The sequence below is a fragment of the Hirundo rustica genome, chromosome 12, assembly GCF_015227805.2.
Source record: "Hirundo rustica isolate bHirRus1 chromosome 12, bHirRus1.pri.v3, whole genome shotgun sequence".
Lineage (NCBI taxonomy): Eukaryota > Metazoa > Chordata > Aves > Passeriformes > Hirundinidae > Hirundo > Hirundo rustica.
In genome coordinates this window covers 1,134,960-1,159,288 of record NC_053461.1, presented here as the reverse complement: position 1 = coordinate 1,159,288, position 24,329 = coordinate 1,134,960, and the positions used below count along the sequence as shown (strand labels likewise).

Below are 24,329 nucleotides of genomic sequence, written 5' to 3'. Positions count from 1 at the left end.
TGAGCGGGTTATTACTGCTCCTTCCTACTACGTGTAAGGCCAGACCTGGACCAGCCTGTTCAGCTACTGAACATCACCTGATCAATACCAGAGAGCGCCTGCACAAAAGGCATTCTCACAACTCCTGACATGGAACAGAAGGGCTGGGGAATAAAGTTCACTCATTCATAATCATCCAAATCATGCAGTATTAGGACATAACTGTCTCAAATGCCAGCTTAGAAGGCTGAGGAGAAAAAAAAAACCCCAAACTACTCAGAAGCAGAAGAATTTTGTGTAGTATTCCATTTAATTTCCATCAGATTAAAAGCCATTTGCTGTGTGCTGCGCAGTGACAGCTGCAGGAGTCCCACCTGCCCAGGGAGACCTGGACTCTGCTCCGCTGTTTTCTGCCAGGACTCCAGAGGAGGCAGCACAGCTGAATTCTCCCCTGCCCTCCCTCCAGAATCCAGGATTCGCTGGAGGAAAAGGCGTTTTTCCTTGTGGGCTATTTTTAGGTTTGAAGTGGATCCAGCTCTGAGCCGCCCCAGCAGCGACGTCTCCGCTCAGGAGTTCCAGACTCTGCCGCGGGAAAACTCTCCCCAGGCAGCACCAAAACCCAAACCAGTGCTTTCCACAAGTGCCCCTGCTCAACTGCCTCTGTTCCCAGCCAGGAATTCACGGGCACAGCTGCCTGGGCACAGGGAATGCTCTCCCCCAGGGAAGAGTTCTCAGTTCTGGGGGGCAATTTTTGTCACCTGGACTCCTGCCCCAGGGAACAGCCGGGATCTGGAGTTTGACACCGATATTCCAGCACCAGCCAGGGCTGTTAGGACAAGCTCAAGGCACTGCTGAAGACACAGGCAAGCCTTTCAAAGGAGAGCCTGCCAAGGGGAATGGATTGTTCCCTGCCTCACCCACCGGGAATCGCTCAGTGACCCGGCAGAGCACGACGCTGGCACCAGCTGGCAAATCCTCAGAGGATGGTGAGGAAAAGTTAAAATTTCCTCTGGTTTTAAGGAGAATGAAGAAACAAAGTACACACTGCAAGGGGTAACTCCTCCAAGTACCAGGTAAAAGGCAGGACTCTCTGAATTGGCTGCCAAAGTCTAAGTCTGAAATGGGCAGGGCAGTGCTGTGTTACAAGAGTGCTGGAGCAAGGGGAATGGCTTTGAACTGAAAAGGTCAGTTTAGATGGGATTTTGGGCAGGATTTGCTCCCTGTGAGGGTGGGCAGCCCTGGCACAGGGTGTCCAGAGCAGCTGTGGCTGCCCCTGGATCCCTGGAATGTCCCAGGCCAGGTTGGACACTGGGGCTTGGAGCAGCCTGGGACAGTGGGAGCTGGGCTGTACCTGGGTCATCTTTTAGATCCTTCCAACCCAAACATTTCCATCATTTTGTGATTCTGTGCTCCTTTCTGTTCACCCCAGGAGCAGGAGAGGGAAGGTGAACCCAAAGGCAGCGTATGAAGTTAAACCAGGGTGCCCACATCCCCCTTTTTGTGCTGAACAAGCACACACACGGCTTCCCGCGAGTTTCATAACCATAATCCTGCAGACATTTCACTTCCTGCTTCAGAAGAAGACCCAGAGCCTGTGGGGATGCTGCTGCAGGAGAAGGCATGGAACTCTGAGCTGCATTCCAGGCTGGAGTTCATTCATCACTGGGCACTGCCTTTACCCAGCTGGGGCATCCCAGCATGAAAAACACATCCATGACTGGTGGCTTTGCTTGTAAACCCAAAATATTTACAAAAGTGACCTAAAGCTGCGGCTCCAGCTGCTGAGGAGGCACCAGGGAGCCTTTCCCACAGCTCAGAGCAGCACCAGAATGAGGAACTAGCAGGAACTGAGCAGCTGATGCCCTTCAAAGAGCTGGGCAAAACCTGACTTCAGGGTGCAGACTGGGGCTTCCTCAGCCCCCCAGCCCCAAAGCTGGGGCAGAAGCTTTACCCTGCTTTTACTGGGAGTGACCCAAGCTCTGGCGCCACCCAAACACAGGCGGGTTCCTGTGGGTCACTCTCTCAGCGCGGTTTGTCAGGGTAACTCCTGTTTTCCTGCTGAGGCAGAGCCACACAAGGATCCTGGGGAAGGAAGGGTCCCTCCAGGGAGGCTGGTCACCCCCAGCCTGTTCTGCAGGAGAGCTCCTGCACTGGAGCTGCTCGGAGCAGATGAGCCAGGCTTTGCTCTGCCCAGGGTTAGGGCTAGGGCACAGAAAACCACAAAGCCCAGAGCTCCAGGGACCCTGCAGCCACAAAATGCCAAGGGCAACACAGGACTGCAACCACATCACTGCCTCCACACCAGCCTCACCCCCATGGGGGCTGCTCTGCCTAGGGTTGGGATTAGGGATCAGAAAACCACCAAGCCCAGAGCCCTCATCCAGCAGAGAGAGCTCCCAGAGCCTCTGAGCCAAGGCACCAAACCCCCTGCAGGGGGAGAGAAGGGAGCCACAGAGCCAGGGGATTCTGAGCACATCTCATCCCTCATTTAAACGTCCTTCCCAATTCCTTTCCCCACATCTCCTGCCTCCCAGGCATTCATACAAAAACAAGTCCAAGTGTTTCTCCCACGTGCTGAGGCAGAAATAGAATTCCAAAAAGTGTCTCTTCCTTCCAGAGGGATATTCCAAGATATGCCAAAGCACTTTGTTCCTGTGGTGATGGGGTCCTACCTAGACGAGGAAAACCATCACCTAAGGGATTTCCACAGAGGACCACAACTGACAGGGATGTAAAGGCACGTTCTGCATCCAAATCTTTTCCACTTGTTCATGGGAAATACCTCAGTGAGGTAATTTTTCCTACTCCAAAGAATCAAAGGAGTTACAGCACCTACTGCTACTCCAAGTGCCATTTAAACTACATCTGCATAAATAAAATTGGATTGTATCAAGAGAATTTGTTTCCAAATGCATCCAATTTTCAGCTTAAAAATCAAATCCCACTTTATACAATAACTTCAGCCCTAATTATACAAGGATATAGAAAAATCACAGTCATTTGTAACACAAAAATATTTTTTTTCTTCCCTCCACCACCCTAAGAATCCATATTGTGGCAGTAGTTTTGCCTGGGAATACCAGTGTGTCCCGTGGAACAGGGGGAGGAAGAAAGCAGGGAAACAGCTCTGCTAATCTGGTATTAGCAGGGATGGCTTACAAAGAAAAACAATTTATGCACGGGTTGAAAGATTAAACAGAATTTTATGCTGAGAGACCGTTCAGGTTATGTTTGCTTTTTTGTTTTAATAAGTAAAGGGGGGGTGAAAAAAAGAATTGTAGAATCATCAAGGTTGGAAAAACCCGCTGAGACCATTGGGAGCCCAACCAGAAACCCAGCACTGCCAGTTCCATGCCCTCTCCAGCTCATCCTTAACTTCAGACAGGCTGCAAACACAAACACACTCAAAGCTGTTCTTTCCTGAGGACAGCTGAGAACTTCATCCACAAGCTTAGAAATGAGAGCCTGGCTTAATGCAGCAAAGCTTCTGACACTGCGCCAAGGCTGCTTTCAGGTGTCCCTCTCTTCAGTGTCTTTAAACTCCCACTACTGCCAAAATAAAAATAAAATATTTTAAAAACAGTTGAGCTTTTGGCCAAAGAAGGGAGATTTGCTATCAGCTACTGGGAAGACTGCTGCCCCACCCTCCCACGCTTCCAAGGCTCCGTTCCTGCTCATCCAGGCACAGCTTAAGCACGCCCAAAGCCCTTTGCTGTCTGAGCCTCACGTTGGGCACCACAGGCACAGCCTCAGGTGAGCTCCTCGGCTGTCCCCAGACACAGCCTGGGCAAATGGGATCAGTCACTCCTCATTTGGACACAGCCCTGTGACGAGGAGGGGAGCAGCTGCAGAGGGACACACCTGGCTCCCCCTCAGAGTGCCCAAAACCCACGGAAAGTTCACTCCCAGCAACGACCAAACCCATCTAAATTGCCCCGGTTGCGCCCGGATCACAGTCAGAGCGATTTAATTATTCTCACCCGATGCAGAGCGCTCCCAAAAGAGCTTCCCACAGGCTGCAAACGGTGGCATTTAAACAACCTCACGCCGGTGCCCCGGGAGCTGCCGGGGGACACAGAAATGGGTCACCGCGACATAACACCCGAGCTCACGGCGTCACCGCCCCTGGGAGCCCTGCGAACATCCCCCGCCGCAGCCTGGATAACGCCTGGCGCATAAACTGCTCGGGGATCACCTGAGCCAGGGCATTCCAGGGCTGCTCCAAGCCTGCTGAGCGTGAGTTACACCCTGGCGCTCCGCAGGGAACAGAGGCGACAAAAAGATGCCACAAGCAGCTGATACAGAACGGATGAACTCACTTCATTAAGCTGACTGCTTAATACAAGTCTGTGCCAGCAAATAAAAAAAATGAGGGTTCAGTGCTGTCCCATTAAGGAGTTATTTTGTATTTCAGCTGTAAATGCTGCTGGTGAGGATTTACTGGTTTTTAAAAACCGCACTAACCCCAGTGCTCCTGCAGAACAGATCAATTGTAGGGAAATTTAAGAGCCCTAGCTGTTAAACCTGAGCTTTGCAGTGAGGAAATCGGTAGCTTCTCTAGAAATCAATTAAAACCGAGCCACTGTCCTCACACTCCTGCCCTGAACGGGGCAGGGTTTTGGCAAAGACTCAAGCAAAATATTCTTCACAAATAAAAACACGGGCCAGCCTCTCACTTCTGGCACTTCACTGCAAGCCAAACGTCCCTCCCCATAGAAGCACGAAAATCTAGCGTGTGCCACAGCAGAATCTATCAAAAACACAGCCTGAAAACGTCCTCTCAGTGGGGCTGGGATCCTAAACCGTGACTGCTGTGTGGAAGCTCAAATATCCAATACTGTGAGATTTGACAAACATTCCCATTTCCTCTGCATAACAGTATTTACCCTCTTTTTATTTTTTTTCCCCAGCCCTTAACTTGTGCTCTGTGAACTCTCCAGCTCCCTATGACGACAGGGTGAACATATCTTATTTTATTCATTCCGTGATGCGCCGAAATGACGGCTACGGAGAGGGAAGTCTCCAGAGCTCTTCCCGCACGCCCCCCACGCAATTATTTTAAAACACTTCCCCAGCTGCCAGCTTCTCCTCCTGACAGCTGGCCCTGGCTCCCTCCTGGCCACAGCCTGGCTTCCCTCCACCGAGGATTCAGCCAGAGGCTGGAGAGATGCGTTTGGAACAGAATGCTGAGGTCTGAAGCTCTTTACAATTGGGTTATTATCTTTCCTCCCCTCGGTTCTAGAGTGCAGCAGCACGCTTCTTGTCTGCCGAACGCTCTGCACGGGAAGGAAAATAATGGTGCAGAGCCCTCAGGCAGACGAGCAGGGGCAGAGCCGGCATTTCTGGGTTATCCCTGGAAAATGCACACCCTAATTCAGCAGAACCCTCAAACGCAGCGCTCCCAGTAGTCCCACTGACTTCATTAGCTACCCGAGTGCAGTTTAAACATTTCTGAAGGATTAGCAAAGCTTAGCCCTGCCTGATGCTGAGCTTCAAATGAATTTGGCAAGACAGAGAGCGAGCACTTAGAATCAAACTGTTAAAGGAACTGCATGGGAGCATTTATTCCTAACAAGCCACACTTGAACCTACAGCCTGCAATTCATAAGCCCCAGCTCCTTTAAAGCCCTAAGCAGTGATCTTCACAGCTCTGAAAGAAACACAGAGGAGTTGTGAGGTCAGCCCCACCTTCTGAGCATTCTACTCCCCAGAAAAGCCCCTCCAGCACAGCAGAGCAGCCTCAGTCTTCCAATCCAGAGCACATTAAATTATTCAAACACAATCCCAACTTCAAAGTGGGCTCCTAAACACATTTCCTAGGCAAGCGTTAATGCTGGGCTGTTTGCAAACATCCGCTGCGAGATTCCAGCACAGCTCCACCTTCCCCTGCATCGAGGATAAACCCCTGCTCTGTTATTAACAAACTGCTCCCCAGTTCCCAGCTGCAGCTCTCGGGAGTGACAGAAAAGCCAATCACGACGCCGCTCCCAAAAAATCCCAAAGCGAGGCAGGGCTGTGCGAAGAGCCCACCCATCACCGCCAGGCTCCATTGTGTCCTTTCCGTGCTTCTCGAGCTGGAGCTGCTCCCACACTGCTGACCGGCCTGGAGAACCCCGGTAGCACCCTGCAGGGTGCACTGAGCACCTGGAGCATCAATTACAAGCCCAATAAAGCCATTTGCACGGAGCCACGGCGGGCAGCTCGCCGGGACTCGATGCCGTTCGGCGTTATTGAATTTGCAACCCGCCCTCGTCCCGTGCGAGCCAGAGCAGCTAAGCTGATTTACCACGCCAGGTCCCGCTTCACGGCCCCAGAACAGCCACCTGGAAACAGGAGGAGGGTCTATGAAAAGGAACAGAAAAGCAGTTCATAATCTGCCAGAACACACATGAGATAAGAGAAGAATCATTAGGTCAATATCAACACTGTTTGTCAGATTTACTGGGGTAACAGAACTGGGATCTGTTCCAAATAAAGCTAAGTCAACATCTACAAATAAAAGCTACGATATTTATAGCATATTTACTCTCCTGATCTACCATACATGGGTTTTATAATATATTACACCTGTAAGAACACAGCTAAACCTGAGAAGACGCCTCAGTGCATGGCCATCCCAAAAAGATCAGGGAAAAATGACCCAAAGAACATGAGGGCAACCCTCGAAAACCAAGTTCACATCTAACAGGACCAGAAGAAATTAAGAATTGGAACAAAGTGTCCTCACTTTATTTGTTTGGGCAAACAGATGTTATTTGGCCCAGTGCTTGTATCAGCAAGAGGCTATAGAGCAAGCCCAAAATGTCAGTTCTGAAAGGTGATCCCTCCCTAACAGCAGAAATAACAGGAACATCTGCTCGTGTGCCACAGGTGTGTGAGGGAGGGAACGGCAAAGAAAACCAGAGTAACAACCTTGGTCAATTCTTGACATTTGGAGCCAAGCCTCGGCCGAAGGCAGAGCTGCTCCCCATCCCCACCTCTCAGAAACCGAGCAAGTTTTCCAACAGCCTCGTCTCCCACTGGGCTGGGCACAAGAGCAGGAGCTGAACAAAGCCTGGAGCCTGCTCCCGGAGCTCTCCTCAGGAGAACTTCCCAGCCCTGCTGGCAGGAACGCAGCAGTAGCTCCTGACTTGGGATTAAAAACACCAGAGGATGTTTTCCAAGCGAGACGAGACATTTAGTCACAGACACCTCTTAATTGCGTTTCACGCGGCATTTACAGTTGGGTTCTCTGAACCCCTTCTCTGGGAGGAAAGAGGGGGAAGTCCTGCGTTTTCCAGGCGAGCTGTGCTCCCAGGATTTTCCTCCCTTTCCTGCACAAAGAACAAGCTTTTCATTAATGCCAGCAAGCAGCACTGGTGCTATAAGTAGGCTCTCTACGCCCACTCCATGGAACTGGAATTTCAGCAACCCTCTGCAGGCGTGAATGGCAATGCTCCCGGGGAAGCGCGGAACGGAGCCTCCAGCTGCTCCCCCGTGGATCACCAGCGCTGAATCCCCGCATCCCCAGCACTCCTGGAGGATGCACAGCCAGACCAGCCCAGGAATCCTGCTGGCAGCTCGAGCACAGAGCAAACACAGACTCAGCAACTTCATCAACGTCCGATGCCCCGTCAGCAGCGCCGGCCACGGGGAGCCCTGGCGAAACCTGCCACGCCTCTTAGTGCTCCAGGCTGATCCATTTACTTAATTATAGACAAGAGATCCCACAGCAATTCATTTTACTTCCTTGGGAGATGGCGGGTTTTTTTAATTTTTTTTTTAATTTTTTTTTTTTAATTTTTTTTTTAAAGCCATTAAGTCCAAGCAAAAACTTTGTGCTACTCCCCTCTCTACTGCAGTGCTAAGGTTTTTCTCAGAAAAACCCAGCTGTGAATTTTAAGTTCATTGTGTGCTTTAAGTGTTGTAGAGTAGCAAAAAAAAAAAAAAATTCTGAATTAGAACAGCAGCTAGCCACAACTGCAGGTAGCTCAGCTCAAGGAAGTCTGTCCTTGGTGGATCTTCCCAGATTTCAAAACATTACCAAAATAAACAGCAAGGAAACACCGTTCTAAGGACACAGAGCTGCCAGTGTACCTGAAATCACCATAAATATCAGCTGTAAAGTGTTCTCCAAGAAAAACAAAAAATAAAAAAACAAAAAAACAAAAAAACCAAAAAAACCCACAAAAAAACACCAAAAAAACCCACACCAAAAAGAACACCTTCATCTTGAAGTATTTAAATACCCAAAGGCAGAAGAAAATCCAGTTGGTAAATAGAACGTGGCTGCTGTGCAGGAAGACTGTTAAAGGCTTTCTAAGGTAAAACTGTATTTGGATAATCCCTGAAAAACCCAAGGTTCAATGGACTGCTTAGTCAAATGCACTGTAGGTATTATGTTAAAATGTATTTTTTTTTTAAACAAAACCACAAATCTCAACATTAAATCTCACTGTAGCTCGTTTTCACTGCCTCAGCTCATAAGCTGTGCCGTATCACTCTTGTTTGCAAGGCTCCAAAAGTTCATTTTCACAAAGGGAAAAAGAGCAGCTGGGGCATCCCAGCCCCTCCAGCCTCTGATCCAGGCAGGTGCAAAGAGGCAGCAGAGAAACAACACCTTTCCCTTCTGCACAGCCACAAACATCCAGGATTCCACCAGGGTTTTGTTTGTTTGTTTTGGGTTTTTTTAGTTGGTTGGTCTGTTGGTTTTTTTTTTCTTTTAATTGTGTTCATTGGGGTTTTTTTAAGAAAAACTAGCATGCCTAGGGAAGTTTTCCAAAGTACAAATTACTGTCCACCCTGCTCTCATGAAGGGAAGCAGGATTTATTTTTTCCCTTGCTATCAAAGCGAGCGAGCAGGGCTGGGTTTTTCAGTGGCCTTTAAGTAAGGCTGCAGTGATGGATTCCTTCAGCTCAGCCTGCAGCATGGAAAAATCACATTGTCAGAGGTGCAGAACATAACCCAGCCACCTCAGTCAGAGCCTCCCAGAGCCACCTAAAGCACCTGCTTTTTTTAATTGGGAATACTGCAATTAACAGTTAACGAGCTGCTGCCTTCTGCTGATTGCAATCCTGTCCCACCCACAGGAAGCCTCCAGCGTGGACTTTGATGCTCAGCAGCGGATTACTGGCCACACGTAAATAAAAATATCCGCAGCTCCGTGGGTAGCGAGGCGCCAAAAGAACCAGACATGGGTGTTAAGCTGGAAAATAAATGTAAAGAACTCGCATCCCCACGGAGGAAGTGAAAAGAAAAGCGTGTACAGGATCATCATGTGAGGCCAAGAGAACAGATGGACCCCAAATATAAACTGCTGGGAGGTTAGGAAGGCATAGCAAAGATGAAGTTAAATCTGGGAGGGCTATCTGGAGTGCTTTTGGAGGAGCCAAACACAGAGAGGATGGCAGGAAGCCTCCCAAAGCTCTGTTTTCCAGCTACAACTGAACATGGAGAAGGGGCTCTGCTCTAAAATGAGCAAACACCCCAAGAGCACCAGGGCTTCCAGCCAGAGCCTCAGGCTCTCTATCCATCACAGCACTGCTCCTAAAACTTCTATCAGAGAAAAGGGTTGGTCAGTGGAAAGAAAAATTCACAACAAGAACAAAGTCACTCGCTCTCCAGATGCTGCAGTGCAAGGGGAGATCATACATTAAGCAGATAAATAATTCACTCTGCTACCTGCTCTGTTTGGGGACGTGGTATTTTGACAGAGGATTTGTTTCTAAACACTGAGGACTAACAGAACAACCTGCTGCTCTGGGCACCCTGTGCCAGGGCCTCAGCACCTCCCAGGGAACAATTCCTGATTCCCAATCTCCCATCCATCCCTGCCCTCTGGCAGTGGGAGCCATTCCCTGTGTCCTGTCCCTCAATCCCTTGTCCCCAGCCCCTCTCCAGCTCTCCTGGAGCCCCTTCAGGCCCTGCCAGGGGCTCTGAGCTCTCCCTGGAGCTCTCCTGTCCAGGTGAGCACCCCCAGCTCTGCCAGCCTCTGTTCTTTACACGAAGATTTCCAGTTCAAGGAACCATTATCCCGCAGGAGGTCTGGATGCAAAGCAGCCTCCAGCCCTTCCTCACCCTCAGCTTCCCAAGTGCATGGGCAGAGCACCAGCACCTCCACACTGGGTACCAAACACAAAACCAGCCAGGAGAGAAGAGAACTGAGCAGCTCTGACAGCACCCCAGGGCTCCCCAGGCACTGCTGCTGATTCGGGCTGTTTCCACATCCCTGCCAGCGGTATTACTGCAGCTCTGAGTTCTTCCAAACAGACAGCTGATCGGGGATTTGGGGTTCTCCATCTCCCAGGAACTGAACACACGGAGGTCAAGCCACCCCACGCTGACACTGCTCCTCAGAAGTAACAGCAACCAGCTTAAGTTAAAGGTATTGTAGATGCTGAGAAAGAATTCTAGTAAAACTCACTCCGTGATCCGCTGGCAGAAAGTCACGAGCAGCACGCACTTGAGTCTTCCCCGTTCCCTTCCCTGCCTTAAGGAAAACATTCCAGCTGCTGGAGGTGACACTGTCCCGTGGACATCAGCTGCTGAGGCAGGGTCCATCCCTTGGGAAGGAGCAGGGCTGCAGCAGCCAGGAGCTCCCACCAGCAGCGGAGGGGAGATCCTGCCTCCTGCCCACTTCACTCCCCACCACCCCAAAAACCCTCAGCTGAGCACAAGCAGCAGGGTGGAAATCTGGAAATCCTGTGCCCAGCGGAGCAGGTGACAGAGATTTGGGATATTTACTTGGCATCTCAGCTGCCAAGGAGCACGATGGCTTACAAATTGGCTATTTGTCTCTAAATGGTCTTCGCAGGTCCTTTTGTAAGAGTGTTAAGGGAAAGCTTGAAGGGTTTGGCTCAAAAGGCTTTGAGTGTTAAGCTGGTTCCAACCCCTGGGGGGAAATGGAACCAGCTGTGACTACTGGTCATTCTCCTGTGACTGGAACCACCCCCAAAAATCACACCATCTTCACGGCTTTTATTATTGCAACAGCAGGCTGCTCAACAGCCACTTCACACAATCTACTGCAGAGCAGAGCACCAGAGCAAAAACCAACATAATGCACAAAGACCGACCAAGTTCCAGACCTGCACAAGCCGAATTGTTAAGCAAATAACAGTAATGATTGTTATTATTTGCAAATAATAACAATAATTTGCTTATCAAGCAAAGCTCTGGTGACCTTTGCAGAGTTAGTTAAGTATGTTGGTGATGCCAAGGTTCATTGCATTGTTAGCACAATGAGGGAAGGATGTTCCCGATTAAATCACATTAGCTGCAAAAGGACTCCTCATCTCGTTTTGAGATGTTGAATGAATTCCTTCACTCACAGCAAGATGACTCAAACTGCCTAAGAGGGTCATGCCATGCCACACAGAAACCACCTCTGCAGCTTCCTCAGAGCCTGGGGAGCACCTTTTAAAGATCTTTGATGCCTTCAGTTTGATCTTTGTTGTGTTTCAGGTTCTGTGCTGCCCAGGTGCAGCTCTGAGCTCACACTCAGGGTCACTCAGCTCTCTGCACACAGCAGCGACACAAAACAAATCCTGCTCCTGCTGCACACCAAGGACAACTTTCAGCCCCAAAGCACAAACAAGGGTGGCTGGAGGGAGGAACAAGGAGGATGGGAGCTCACAGCCTGGAGCTGGAATTGGACAATTAAACCCCAACGTGCAAATGGACCAAAACTTATCAAAGGCTGAGACATCATGACTGGGGGTCCATTTTGTGTCCATTTTGTGACCATTCTGTGCCCATTTTGGTTCCACCTTGGGTGTGCCCCTGGCCAGGCTCTTGTCCTGCCCAAGGTGGATCCCAAAGGCCTTTCAATAAATATCTCCTTTATTCTCTGGCTCTGCCCAGTCTCTGTTCCAGGCCAGCCTTCCTAAGGCATCATGCTCACACAGAAAAAGTCACTTAAACCGATGTCAGTGTCACAGAGTAAAGCCACGAGACTCAGACCCCAGCAGGGCAGCTCAGCCTGGCACCTGATTTACCAGCAGTGCTCCCTGCTCCAGGGTAAAACACTCAGACGAGGTCCTAACGGTGCCCAGAGCCCTCAGAGCCCAGTGAGTCAAGGAAATAAAGGGTTTTTCATGAGCAAGTGGAGGCAAAGATCATGGCTAATGTCAGCAAGTTCTGGTGATGTATCACATTACAGAGTAAGGAGAGCTCGGTGCTGGGAAGCGCTTTCCTCAAGGAGTTACATAACTCTGCCATGAGTTTTAAAAAACTTGATCCTTTCTTGCTTTCAGAGCAAGCAGGAGAGAGGAGAGACAGCCCTCAGCCCCCTGAGCAGGAGCTGCTCTCATCAGATGCTTTTGGGAGGAGAAGATCGCTGGAGGAAGTTGTCAGATGAGTGAAACACAGGCAGGTGAGGGGAAAAAAAAATTTAAAAAATCACTCCCAGCACATAAAAACACCCTGTGAGATGAGAGCCTGGTATCTATTTTGGAACACCAACGGCAGCACCAAGCTCTCAGTGATGAGTCCCAAGACAGGCACCCTGGAGCTGTCACTGTAGAGGAGGAGAGTGGAGAGGGTAGGAAAAAAAAAACCACCCAAACCACGAGGTTTGTTGGCTTCCTCTAAGGCATGACGTCCCCCTGGAGATCCTGGGGTGTCACTGACGGCCTGGGACAGCCCCCAGCCCTGCCCAGGCTCAGCACACCCCAGGGAGGGATGGATGTGTGCCCACACACCCTGAGCTGCTCCTGGGCTCACTTCTGCATCCCAGAGCCCCCAGCCCTGCCCCAGCAGCGGCAGCAGGTCCAAGGGGGGACACAGGGACACTCCAGAGGAGCACAGCCTGCAGGGATCCCCCAGCCCTGCCCCAGCAGTGGCAACAGGTCCAAGGGGGGACACAGGGACACTCCAGAGGAGCACAGCCTGCAGGGATCCCCCAGCCCTGGCAGCCTGGGGCAATGCTGCAACACTCGTGCACAAAGCAAAACCCCATTTAATCATTGTGCTCTGAAGAGAGTTCAGCAAATCTCCTTTTTTTCAGGATCAAAGACAACCTGTGCTGCTCAGCACAGAACCCAGACCCAAGCCCAGCCATTCTCTTTTCTAAGCACCAAAGGCCAGGGAATTTGTAAAGCACAGCACTGGCAGGCGGGGAAAGCAGGAGCAGAAATTAATTTCCCGGCCTCCCTCCTTCAGTTGCAGGCACCTGCACATCGAGCTCTGGTTAAATATTAAAGCAGCACCGAGGTGAGCTCCATCTCCAGCAGGACATGGTCACAGGAGCCTGCCATGGGCTGGCCACTAGAAATAAACATGAGGAGGAGGAACTCCCGACCTTTGATTCAAGAGGTGTCTCTTGCCTTATGTGAAGCAGTTTTTGTCACCCTTTTAGAATCCCCTTGCGATGCCAGCCAGGGGCAGCTGTTGAATTCCATCCACAGTCTCAGACCACTGCCCCAAAGTTTTCCCCCCAAACCTTTGGATAAAAGGTCACAGGGAAGTTCTTTCACTGCTGATTCTCCTCCCTTCCACGCCCAGCACTTCCATCCCCAAACCCCGGACTGGCACAGCCGCAAACACGGGGCAGGGGCAGTGCTCAGCACCAGCACTGGTGTCACGACCTCAGCAAACCCAAAATAAAGTCAGCTTTCTCCTTCCTCCCTGAAACACAAAGTCATTCTCTCAACCCTTGACAACCTCAAGCACGCAAGAAGTGGTGGACTCAATTAAAAGCTTAAAATAGAACCAAGCCTGAAAGCTGAATATAGATTTTTTTACCTTATTCTAATCTAGCTGGTTCATTTGCATTAGAGCCCAGCCCTTGCTTTGCACAGCAGGGCCTCACTCCTTGGGTCGCAATCAGGGAGAGCAGCACCAGGAAAGGCTGTGCTAAATGAAGAGGAAAATCCTCCAGGAAGGAGCCACAGGAAGGGTCAGACATCCCTGCTTCACCTCCCTGTAACTGGAGCCTGCTCCCCTCTGTGGCATTACCCACCCGAGTTACGTGCGTGAATTAAGGCACAGGATGACAGAGGCTACTCTTGCCTTTAAAGAGATCGGGACAGAGTGGTTTCAGCAGTGAATTTTACCCTGAGGAAGGCCGGATTGCCTCCCCACCTTCCCCTGCTGCTCTCTTTGCCTCACTGGAGGACGGGGTGAACCCACACGCAGTAAATCTGGGCGCTGCGGCGCGCTCAGAGCTGTATCGCACGCGTGGCTTTGTCTCCGCTCCCGTCTGCCGGCGAAGGCCGACTAGAACCCTTATTTAACGTGCAAATAATGCAGATTATATTTCAATCAGTCGCTACAGAGAGCTGCTCGGCGGCGGCAGCGGCGTTTTTCTTGCCCAGCACAGCAGTGAGGCTCACTCAGCCTGCACAGACACCTCGCAGCACAGTCATCCCTTCCCTGCCAACCGTTTCAAGCGGCGCCGCTTGAAGAGAAAGTTTCACTCTGCTCTCTGAGGCAGAGCTGAGCTCGGGAGGATCCCTGAGCTGCGAGCACAGCAGCCTTTCCTTTCCCACCTCGGAGCAGATGCAGGAGGAGAGGAGGTGTTGCCATTAGAAACAGGTTCCACATCCCAGATGGGCTTCAGTGCCTGAGCAGCGGAGAGCGGAGCCGGAACAGGGAGCACGGCTCAGGATGGGATGGGATCCACGGGCTCCATGGGATGGGCTCGGGATCCATGGGCTCCATGGGATCCACAGGAGGGATGGAGACTCCCCCACAGCTCCACACCCAACAGGACACAACAGCAGGAAGAAAAACCCACGAGCCAGGTGTTCTGCTCCTGCTGGGAAAACTGCCCTCTGTCCTCAGCGTTTCACCCTCTTCTCATGTTTTGGCCACTTTGCAGCAGGCTCAGCTCTGGAGCCAGGCTGGCAGAACTGGGGGTGCTCACCTGGACAGGAGAAGCTCCAGGGAAAGCTCAGAGCCCCTGCCAGGGCCTGAAGGGGCTCCAGGAGAGCTGGAGAAGGGCTGGGGACAAGGGATGGAGGGACAGGACACAGGGAATGGCTCCCACTGCCAGAGGGCAGGGATGGGTGGGAGATTGGGAATCAGGAATTGTTCCCTGAGGGTGTTGAGGCCCTGGCACAGGGTGCCCAGAGCAGCTGTGGCTGCCCCTGGATCCCTGGCAGTGCCCAAGGCCAGGTTGGACACTGGACTGGGAACAGCCTGGGACAGTGGAAGGTGTCCCTGCCATGGCAGGGGTGGCACTGGGTGGTTTATGGTCCCTTCCCACCCAAACCAGTCTGGGATTCACGCCCTGATTTTAACATTATTCGTTTTTCCTGCCACAAACCACACAAACAGCACCATTAAACTCAAACAAGTTGTTTTAGACCCACCTAGGATTTTAAGAGGCACGTTTGTCTCAAGTGTGCAGTTCAACACAACCATTTCTCTCCCCAGCCTCTGAGCAGCCCATTAAGAGAAGATCATTAACTCTGACTTGCCCAGCTGTGAAAGAGCCATCAGTGCCCCTGCTCAGTGTGCCAGGAGCAGGAACAGCTCAGCAGGAGGGACTGAGGAAACTCCTCCTGCCCCCATCCTCAGCCACAGGCCAACGACCATGAACAGCAACAACTCTTATCCACGCTTCTGGCCAGCAAAAGCAGCATCTCCCCCAGTGCAGCACAGTGGCTACAACGGCTGGGAATTCCAGGATTTTAGCAGATGCTCTGAAGGACCTGGAGAGGAATTCCTAGCAAGGAATGTGGGGAAAAAGCAGCCCAGGCATGCACCAGCACATCCACTTCTTCAAACCACACTGCACCACAGCCTGCTCACACTGTCTCCATTTCCAATTCAGCAGTTCTGCTGAGGAAAACCGTGCAATTAGGCAGGGATATGGGCAGAAAGGAATTATGACAACCTCATTCACGGGCTCGCTGAGCTAAGATGAAAGACAGGAGCGCTGGCAGGTACAGCCTAAAAGTATCTGCAGGCTGCAAAACACACCCAAAAAACAGTGCAATTAACGTAATAGAGAGGGTCTGAGTCGGAACGACGGGATCAAATTAGAATAATGCAAGTGTGGGCTGCACATCAGGCATTACTTCTGACCCGCAAAATCCACTTACCTAAGCAGCTTCCCACTCACCTCCCGGGTGCCTGGCATGGGATGACCTCCCTGCACCTGCACGCAGGAGCCTGGGGCAGAGCACAGCTCCAAAGAACAAACCCTGAGCCCACCTGGTGCAGCCTGCCTGCTCTGGGGCGGCTCTGCCCAAAACGGGGATGGTAACCCCAATATCCCAAACTGGGGATGGCAACCCCAGCTGAACCCCCAAACTGGGGATGGCAACCCCAGCTGAACCCCCAAACTGGGGATGGCAACCCCAGCTGAACCCCCAAACTGGGGATGGCAACCCCAGCTGAACCCCCCAAACTGGGGATGGCAACCCCAGCTGAACCCCCAAACTGGGGATGGCAACCCCAGCTGAACCCCCAAACTGGGGATGGCAACCCCAGCTGAACCCCCAAACTGGGGATGGCAACCCCAATATCCCAAACTGGGGATGGCAACCCCAGCTGAACCCCCAAACTGGGGATGGTAACCCCAATATCCCAAACTGGGGATGGCAACCCCAGCTGAACCCCCAAACTGGGGATGGCAACATCAATATCCCAAACTGGGGATGGCAACCCCAGCTGAACCCCCAAACTGGGGATGGCAACCCTCCAGCTGAGCCATGAACTCAGAGCTCCATGATGCTCCGTGGGTCTGCACCAGCCCAGGGCCACCAAAGTGGGCAGTGTCAAACAGGGGCTGCTCCTCCTGCCCTTCAGAAAGAGCCACAGCCTCTGCCCAAATTCTGTGTCAAGGCCCCAGTCTGGGCACGAGACACTGTACCCAGCTCAGCACATCAACAGCCAACACTTCTGCTGGGCCTAAAAAGTAAAATGGAGCTTTCTGAGCTGCCACTTGCAAGGAGGATTTAAGAATTTACTATTTCAGTGTTAATAATTAGCCCCCCATCAGGTGGAGGAGAGCACCTTGACATGCCTGGCTCTTTTTTCTTTCAGAGCTTCTGTGATCTGCCCTCAAATCAGCTCTTCCTAAAGAGCTGTATTTTGCTTCAGGCTTTCCAAAAAGATCTTGTTTATTTATTTTTTTTCTGCCAGAACACACCTTCCCTAAAGACTGAAGGAGACTTTTCCCCCCCTAAGCAAATAACCAGAGCAACGGTCAGAAATGTGCACATCTGCTCTTCAACTCCTCCCAAAGGTTTGTCACGGAGCTCAGCATCCCTCACCCCATGGGAAGCTCAGGTCTCCAGCACAACACTGACTTCTAGGGCTGACCCCAAAGCTGTTTCCTGGAGCACCAACCCAAAGCTGCCAAGCTCAGACAGAGGTGCTGCTGGGGCCATCCTGCTGTGGTTTTGGGTAAAAACCACCAAAGGCAGGCACTCCAGACCAGGAGAGGCCCCCCCTTTGCCCTCCTTGGATAGGGACAGCCAGCAGAGTCCTGCTGTGAGCTCCACACAGAGCAGCAGATCCAGGCTGGGAGAGAGGGGAGGGGATGTCCAGACACACACCTGGCTCCCAGTGAGCACAGCAGCTCACCAGGCCCCAGGAGCCATGCACACTGCCAGATCTTCTCCAGCAAGGCATCTCTGGAAGCGCTTTTTGGTTTCCTCGACAGTGAATTCGTAAGGAAGGCCATCAAAGCAGCAACAAACACGGAAATGTTCTTTGTTCTCAAAGCTCAGAGCGCAACTCCAAAGCTGTGTCCTGTGTCAGCACAGTAAAAGGTTTCATCAGAGGAGGATTCCAGATCCAGCGAGTCCTGGTAATCCTCTAGGAGTGCTCTGCCCTAAATGGAACAGATTTACTCCAAGATTTGAAACCACCTTTAAAGCTGCTGTGTTCCAGGATGGGTTACTTTCTGCCACACTGGCTTTTCTCCCCCAGAACAACAGGTATTTCTGCTGTTCCCTTGCTGGGCCATGTTCTCCCTCTGACTTCCAGGAGCTTTACTGACCCCAGCACTCTGCCCTGCCATCGCCCTGCTCCTGGCCCCCCTCCCTGCCCTGGTTCATTGATTGTACAGCACACATCGGTGCTCACAGGAGCTTATCTTCACGTGTTAGCATTTAGCTCAGCGTTGAGCAGATATTAAGGACAAGAATTTGCCGATATTTCAGAGATCCAAAATAATTTAGCTGAGTTTAGTTAGCGAGTTCACTTCTTACACGTCCTCGCACTGTCGATTTCCTGCCGCCTGTTCTAAGGGATGCTCACCCCCGTGCTGCTGTCCAAATCACACCAATGACCCCAAAAGTGAGGGCTTCAAAAGCAAAAAGCACTCCCCTCAGTGTGAAACCCTCGCTCTCAGGGCTCAGGAAAATGAAGTCAACAGGGTTCTTTAAAGTTATTTGAAGGCACAAGTTTCTGCCCAGAGCTGGAACTCCGCCACCCCTGTCTGCTCCAGGGCGGAGAGGACACACGGACCCTGCAGGAATGCCCTGCTCAGCCTGGACACCAGCTGTGCTCCCCACACAGATGTGTTCCTCACGCAGAGGTGACGCTGTGCTGGCACTGCCAAGCCCTCAGAACCAGTCCAGCCACAGCTCACCCTTTTCCAGGCTGCTGCTGGAGCGGCAGGAGCCAGCAGCAGCGCTCCATCTCCCTCCCTGCTGCCAGGGAAAGCAGAAGCCTGCCCGGACACGAGCTGGAACCTCCACTCGAGCACAGCCAGCAAAGCCAGGCTGCTGCTCCAGCAGGGAGACGGGATTTACGTCACCTCAGCAGCCTGCCTTAGCAAAGGACATCTCTGGAGGGAGGGGAGAGATAAATAAATTAAAAACCGGCGCTGCCGGCGTGTCCACGAGTGCGGCGCGCTGCTGAGGCGGCCACAGGCCAAGTCACAAGCTGGCTTTATGTAGGGCACAACGCAGCCTTCACATGTGACTGTCACCAGAGCAACAACTTCAGCCTCTCCCGTGCTGCCAGCGCTCCTCACCGGACCCGCTGCGGCTCCCGGGCACTCCGGGCTGTCCTGCAGCTCCAGCCCCGGGGCAAAACCCGCCCTAGGCTCACTGAAAAATAACCCGGGCGCAGAAGCGGGAGCGAGATGCGAACAGCAGCCCCGGCAGGCTGCTCTGTCTCAGCAGACACCGCTGCTCCCCCTCCTCCTCAGCCCCTCACCGGGCGCTGACCCGTGCCAGAGCAGCAGAGTTTTTAACTTGGTCAGGATAAGCACAAACCTCTCTCCCTGAGCTGCGAGGGGCCGGCGCTGGACTCTCAGACACACGAAACTATCCTCGCGGAGATGTGAGAAAACGCAGTGCATCTGGGTTTCCACCCAAAAACATCAGTGCGTTATTGAATTACACTGAGGAGCCGAGCTCCCAACGCTCTTGCTGCTTCTCAAGCGTTAAACAAAATGGTTTCACTCAAAACGAGTCTTATACAACTCAGAGCTAAACACCTTAACGAGTTAAACACCGGTCGTTATCTTCCTTATGCTGATTCATCACCTCTAACAAAGCCTCTCATCAACGCTGCTCGATTCCACCGGTGCGTTTTCGTGTTGATTTGCCCTCAGCGAATCATCGCAAAACTCGTGGGACCGCCCCCGATGCTTTTTTGGTCCGTCCTTGCAGGATGAGGAGCGCACCTGCACCTGCTCAGCAGCCCTCTGCTCCTCCCTGCCTTCCTCCATCAGCAACTGGCACCAAGGAAACTTTTGTTCCACTCTGGGATTTTTCTGGAAGCGCACAAACCAGATTGTTTTAATATATTTATATACATTTTATTGGACTGAGTCTCTTTCTTCCAGAAGTCTATCTCAGGGCTCATTAACAGTTCTCCCTCCTCACAAGCTACAGAATTTGTACAACTGCACCCGCTTTTCCAAATTATTGAAGCGGCCTTCACCTGTATATTCCTTCTTCCATTGTAAGAACTGAAAACTTCTAGGACTTGTGAGGATTTTATTTGGGTTTTTTTGCTATCTTTTATTAAGTGTAAGACCTAACCATACCCATATTGTCTCGTATAACTTTTCCATACTTCCCTTTATACGAGGGAATGCGGAGCCCTGTCAGGGAGGCACAGCCACCTCACACAGGTGGAGCTGCTGCAGGACAGGGGTCCAAGCAGTTTAGAAAAACTCTTCAAGTCGAGGTGCAAGACAGCTTCTAAAAGCCCTGGTGTATTTGACTAAGAGAAGCCCGGTTTCCTTTAGAAAGGATTCCATTCTTTCCAGCTTTGAAGTACGGAAGTGTCGGGAAGAGCAGTGCCCGTTTCAGCATCACTGGCACCTGACCCTGAACCTCAGCACACAAGGGATCCTCACATCCCACCCAGACACCCCCAGTGGGATAACTGGGTCTGAGGGAACTGAGCTACACACCCCTGGAACCTGCAGGCTGGGCGCTCAGGGAGCTGAGGCAACCGTGGCAGCACCGGGAGAAGTCTTTAAAACAAGGATAATATTCTCTGTTTGCCGAATCAGGGACTTCCTCCATCTTTTGTCTCCAGCCAGAGAATAAACTGATGGCACGAGTGGCTCCTGTCCCTGCTCCTGGACAGCGTGGGGCCTCGGGAGCCACTGCCACTGTCACTGTCACAGCCCTGTGCCAGGGCCACACGTGTCACCCACCCAGCCAGGCACGGCCTCCTGCAGGGGAGAAGGGGCTCCCCCCCCAGGGGAGCACAGTTTTGGGGGAGGAGAGGGGACAGAAGGACTGCTCAGCTGAAGGTGGCCCTGCGGCTCCCCAGGCACGCACGTGGGCCAAGGGCCTGGCCAGATGCACGGGGCTGGCTCCCAGCTTCCCTCTAAGCCCCCAGGCTATGCCTCAGAGCAATACAACTCTGCCATAAATATCCCAGATTAATTCTGATCCCAGCACCAAATCCACTTAAGAGACTTAAAAGCCTCCCAGTCCCCAGAGCTGCCTGCCCAAGGAGGGCTCTGCAAATGAGTCCTGGGCTGCAGAGGAGAAATATTATCAGACAAGGCAAGCCATTTGTACAATTTTTGGTAATGTCGTTTGCAAGAGACAAATGGGACGAGATAGCTGAGTTGACATCTTGTACTACGAGCACAGCCACAAAAATCCTCGGGTACTGGACACGGATACACAGGAGAGGATCAGTGCAAATATTCTAAATATTCCATGTGTTCTGGAAACAGCTCTTTCTCCTTAAGGGATTGATTGATTGATAAGTGACAGCATGCTCTCCAGTTTATTAAAGGAGCTATTTACTCTCAGAGAGAGATCTCCATTTATAAAAAAGCCTAAAGTGATTACCCCAGCATCACGGAAGAGAAAGCCTTGGTAACACTGACAGCAAGAAGGGCGCTGGGGAGGCAGAGCCACTTCCCTTCCCAGCCTGCTGCCCTGGCCAGGGGCAAGGCTCGGGGACAGGAGCAGGCAAAGGGGACACGGAGTGACCAGCCTGCACAGCAGCACTCTGAGAAAACGCTGCTCCGGAGCACCAGCACCCCCGACTCCGGGCACAGCAGCAGCACTCCCATCCTGCCGGCACCCGGAGCAGCTCCCGGGATATCCCTGCCCGACAGGGATAGGGGAGGGAGATGCCCGGGCAGCTCCGGACCGAGCCAGCGGGACGGGCACCCCGAGCACCCCGCAGCCGGAGCAGGGTGCGGGGCTCGCCCTCCCTCGGGCGATGCCGTATCCCGCATCCCTTATCCCTTATTCCCTCATCCCGCACCCCTCATCCCGGGGGCTGGCGGCGGCCGGGAGCCGCCGTGTCTGTATTTCTAAACCCCAGGAATTCGAGTGCAGCGGATCACAAACAGCCCATTGTGCTGTGTCAAGCAGCGGAGTGGGCTCGTAATCCCATGCATGCTTTTCCCACTCCGCTCCGGGAAAGCCGAGCCTCGAACACTTCAGCAGAAGTGAAAACGCGCCGGGAAAGCGCCGGGGCTCAGTTCTCGCTATTGCCGAACCCCGGCTGCTTCGGAACCGCGCACCTTAAGCGGCTTTCCCGGCGCTGGGGAAACGCAGGCGATTAATGACAGCTTAGAGAGGCTGGAATAGAAGCGGCGGCCGGCAGCGAAGGCGGCCCGAACGGGGCGAGCGGGCTCTGGTCCGGGCCAGCCCGCCGGTGGCGAGCGGCCAATGTTTACTGACCCCTGGCCGGGTCACTTTCGATAGCGGCCGGAGCCCAGGGGCGCTCCTCGGGAGCATCTCCCGGTGCCCACGGCGCTCGGACCGGCACGGGCAGGAGGGCTCGCAGCGCCCCGGGAGCGCCGCTCCGCCCCGGGCATCCCCCGCGGCCGTGGCCGTGGCCGCAGGGACAGCCGTGGGCACGGAACCCCCGGGAGCCCGGCCGGGGAGCGAGAGACGCGCGGGGGCCGGGGACAGGGGACGGGACCACCCCGCGCTGCCCCCGGAGCCGCCCGGGGCACGGCCCCAGGGGAGTCCCGCCGCTCCCGGCTTCGGGCAGGAGGGGAAAGGGAAGGGAAACCCGGCCAGGGAAAGGGGAAACCCCCCGCTCCGCGGAAAAGCGCTTACTTCTCGTGCCTGGCGTTCTCCTGGATGGCGCTGAGCACCCCCGGGGGCGCGGGGGGGACGCCCTGCTGGAGCCGGCATGTGGCCAGGTGCCGGTGATGCTCGTCCTGCAGGCAGGCGTTTTCGTGGTACAACTTGGCCACTTGCTGCTCCAGCTCGTCTATCCTCCTCTTCTGCTTCTCCAGCAGCTCCTGCTGCGTCTCGATAATCTTGTTCAGCTCCTTCAGGTACTCGGCCGCCTTGCTGGGGTTCTCGGCGGGGCTCTCCATGGCCGCCCCGCACCTCCGCGGCGCGGGGAGGGGAGGACGGGCTCCGGCCAGCGCGCTCCGCCGGCAACTTAAGCGAGAGGGGAGGAATAAATACCCCGGCGGAAAGCGGCGTCCCCTCCTAGAGCCGCGGCCGGCCGGGCGGGCGGCGGCCCCGCGCCGCCATTGCTGCCGCTCGGTGCCCGCCGCCCGGGGAGGGCAGGGCCGCCGGCCGCGGGAGCCGGAGCCGCCGCCGGAGCCGCCCGGAGCCGCCGGCCGCGGGAGCCGGAGCCGCCCGGAGCCGCCCGCAGCCGCCCGGGCCCCGGCGCGCTGGCGCACGGCGCTGCCCCCGGCCCGGCCCGTCCCGCCCTGCCCGCGCCGCGGCCCGGCTCTCCCGTCGCCTGGCAGCGCCCGCGCCCCCGCCGGGCTCCGAGGCGGGCATGGGCATGGGCAGGGGCTCGGGCCGTCCCTGCGCCCGGCCCGCCGCTCCCCGCCGCTCCCCGCCTCCCCCGCCGCCGCCGGGATGCGCTTAAGTAACGGCGGCCGCTCCTCCGGGGGGCCGGCGGGGGCTCGGCGAGCGCCTCATCCGCGCACCGCGTCCCCGGCTCTGAATCCCGGCTCTGCATCCCAGCCCCGTGCCCAGCCCCGCATCCCCGGCTCTGCATCCCAGCCCAGCATCCCAGCCCCGCGCCCCAGCCCCGCATCCCCGGCTCTGCATCCCAGCCTCGCATCCCCGGCTCAGCATCCCAGCCCCGTGTCCCAGCCCCGCATTCCAGCCCCGCATCCCCGGCTCTGCATCCCATGCCCTCATCTCATCCCCGCTCCCCATCCCCACATCCCATCCCATCCCCGGGGGAGGCTGGGGAGCGCTCTCGGGAGCAGCGCGCAGTGCGCGGGGGCGGGCGGGGGCCCGGCCTGCGGGACCGGAGCTGTCCCTGCCACAGCTGGGCAGCGGGGGTGGCCCCCCGAGCCGAGCCCCCCGAGCCGAGCCCCCCGAGCCGAGCCCCCCGAGCCGGGCAGCAGAGCCCTCCGCCTCTCCCGTCAGCAGCCCCGGCGTTAAAACCTCTGTCGGCGAAACGCTGCTTCCCGCTAAGGCTGCATCGAGCCAGGAAAAGTTGCCGAGGTTTTGGGTCCTGTTATCATCCCAGGAGTGTGTTGGGAACGCTTGTGAGAACCGCGAGTAGGAAAGGGAAACGGGCAGATACTGCAGGAAGAAGATAGGAAGGTGAAGACGTGCTTTTCTCCTCCCTTCCTCTTTATGCCTCCTTATTTTTTCCCCCCTAATTTTTCTACCTCTTCTCTCCACCTTTCCGCTTTGCAAGCTTACAATTAATAACATTTTCTCGGAGGGGTTGTTCTGCCGTCACTGACGCCCCGACCCTTCGCGGAGGGGTCAGCTCTCTCTCCCCTTTGCCAGGATGCGCCGGGGTTCCTGGGGAGGCTGCGGGCTCCTCCCTGCCCCACCTGAGCCCGGCGGGTTTGGGACCGGAGCTGCGCCCGCCTGTGCCAGCCTCTGCCTCTGGCAGGCACCGAGGGGAAAAGGGGCCCGAGAGGAGGGTGCAGCCGCGGGCAGAGCCCTCGGGCAGCTCCCAGGGCCGCTCTGGCTCTGGGCAGAAATAAGTTATTGCCAAAATTGTTACTTCTGCTCTGACACCAGCGCAGCGA

General features: G+C 54.2%; 1 protein-coding gene across 3 annotated transcripts in view; it reads right to left on the bottom strand.

Annotated features, from left to right (window-relative positions):
- The window catches only part of IQSEC1 (IQ motif and Sec7 domain ArfGEF 1), a 266,555-nt gene extending 243,742 nt beyond the window's left edge, over window positions 1–22,813 (bottom strand). For all 3 annotated transcript variants that reach the window (XM_040076675.2, XM_058422297.1, XM_058422298.1), the window contains exon 1: window positions 22,423–22,813. In XM_040076675.2, the coding sequence (XP_039932609.1) occupies window positions 22,423–22,688 (266 nt within the window). In that variant the 5' untranslated portion in view covers window positions 22,689–22,813. The remainder of the gene's footprint in view (window positions 1–22,422) is intronic.
- Between the last annotated feature and the right edge of the window lie 1,516 nt (window positions 22,814–24,329).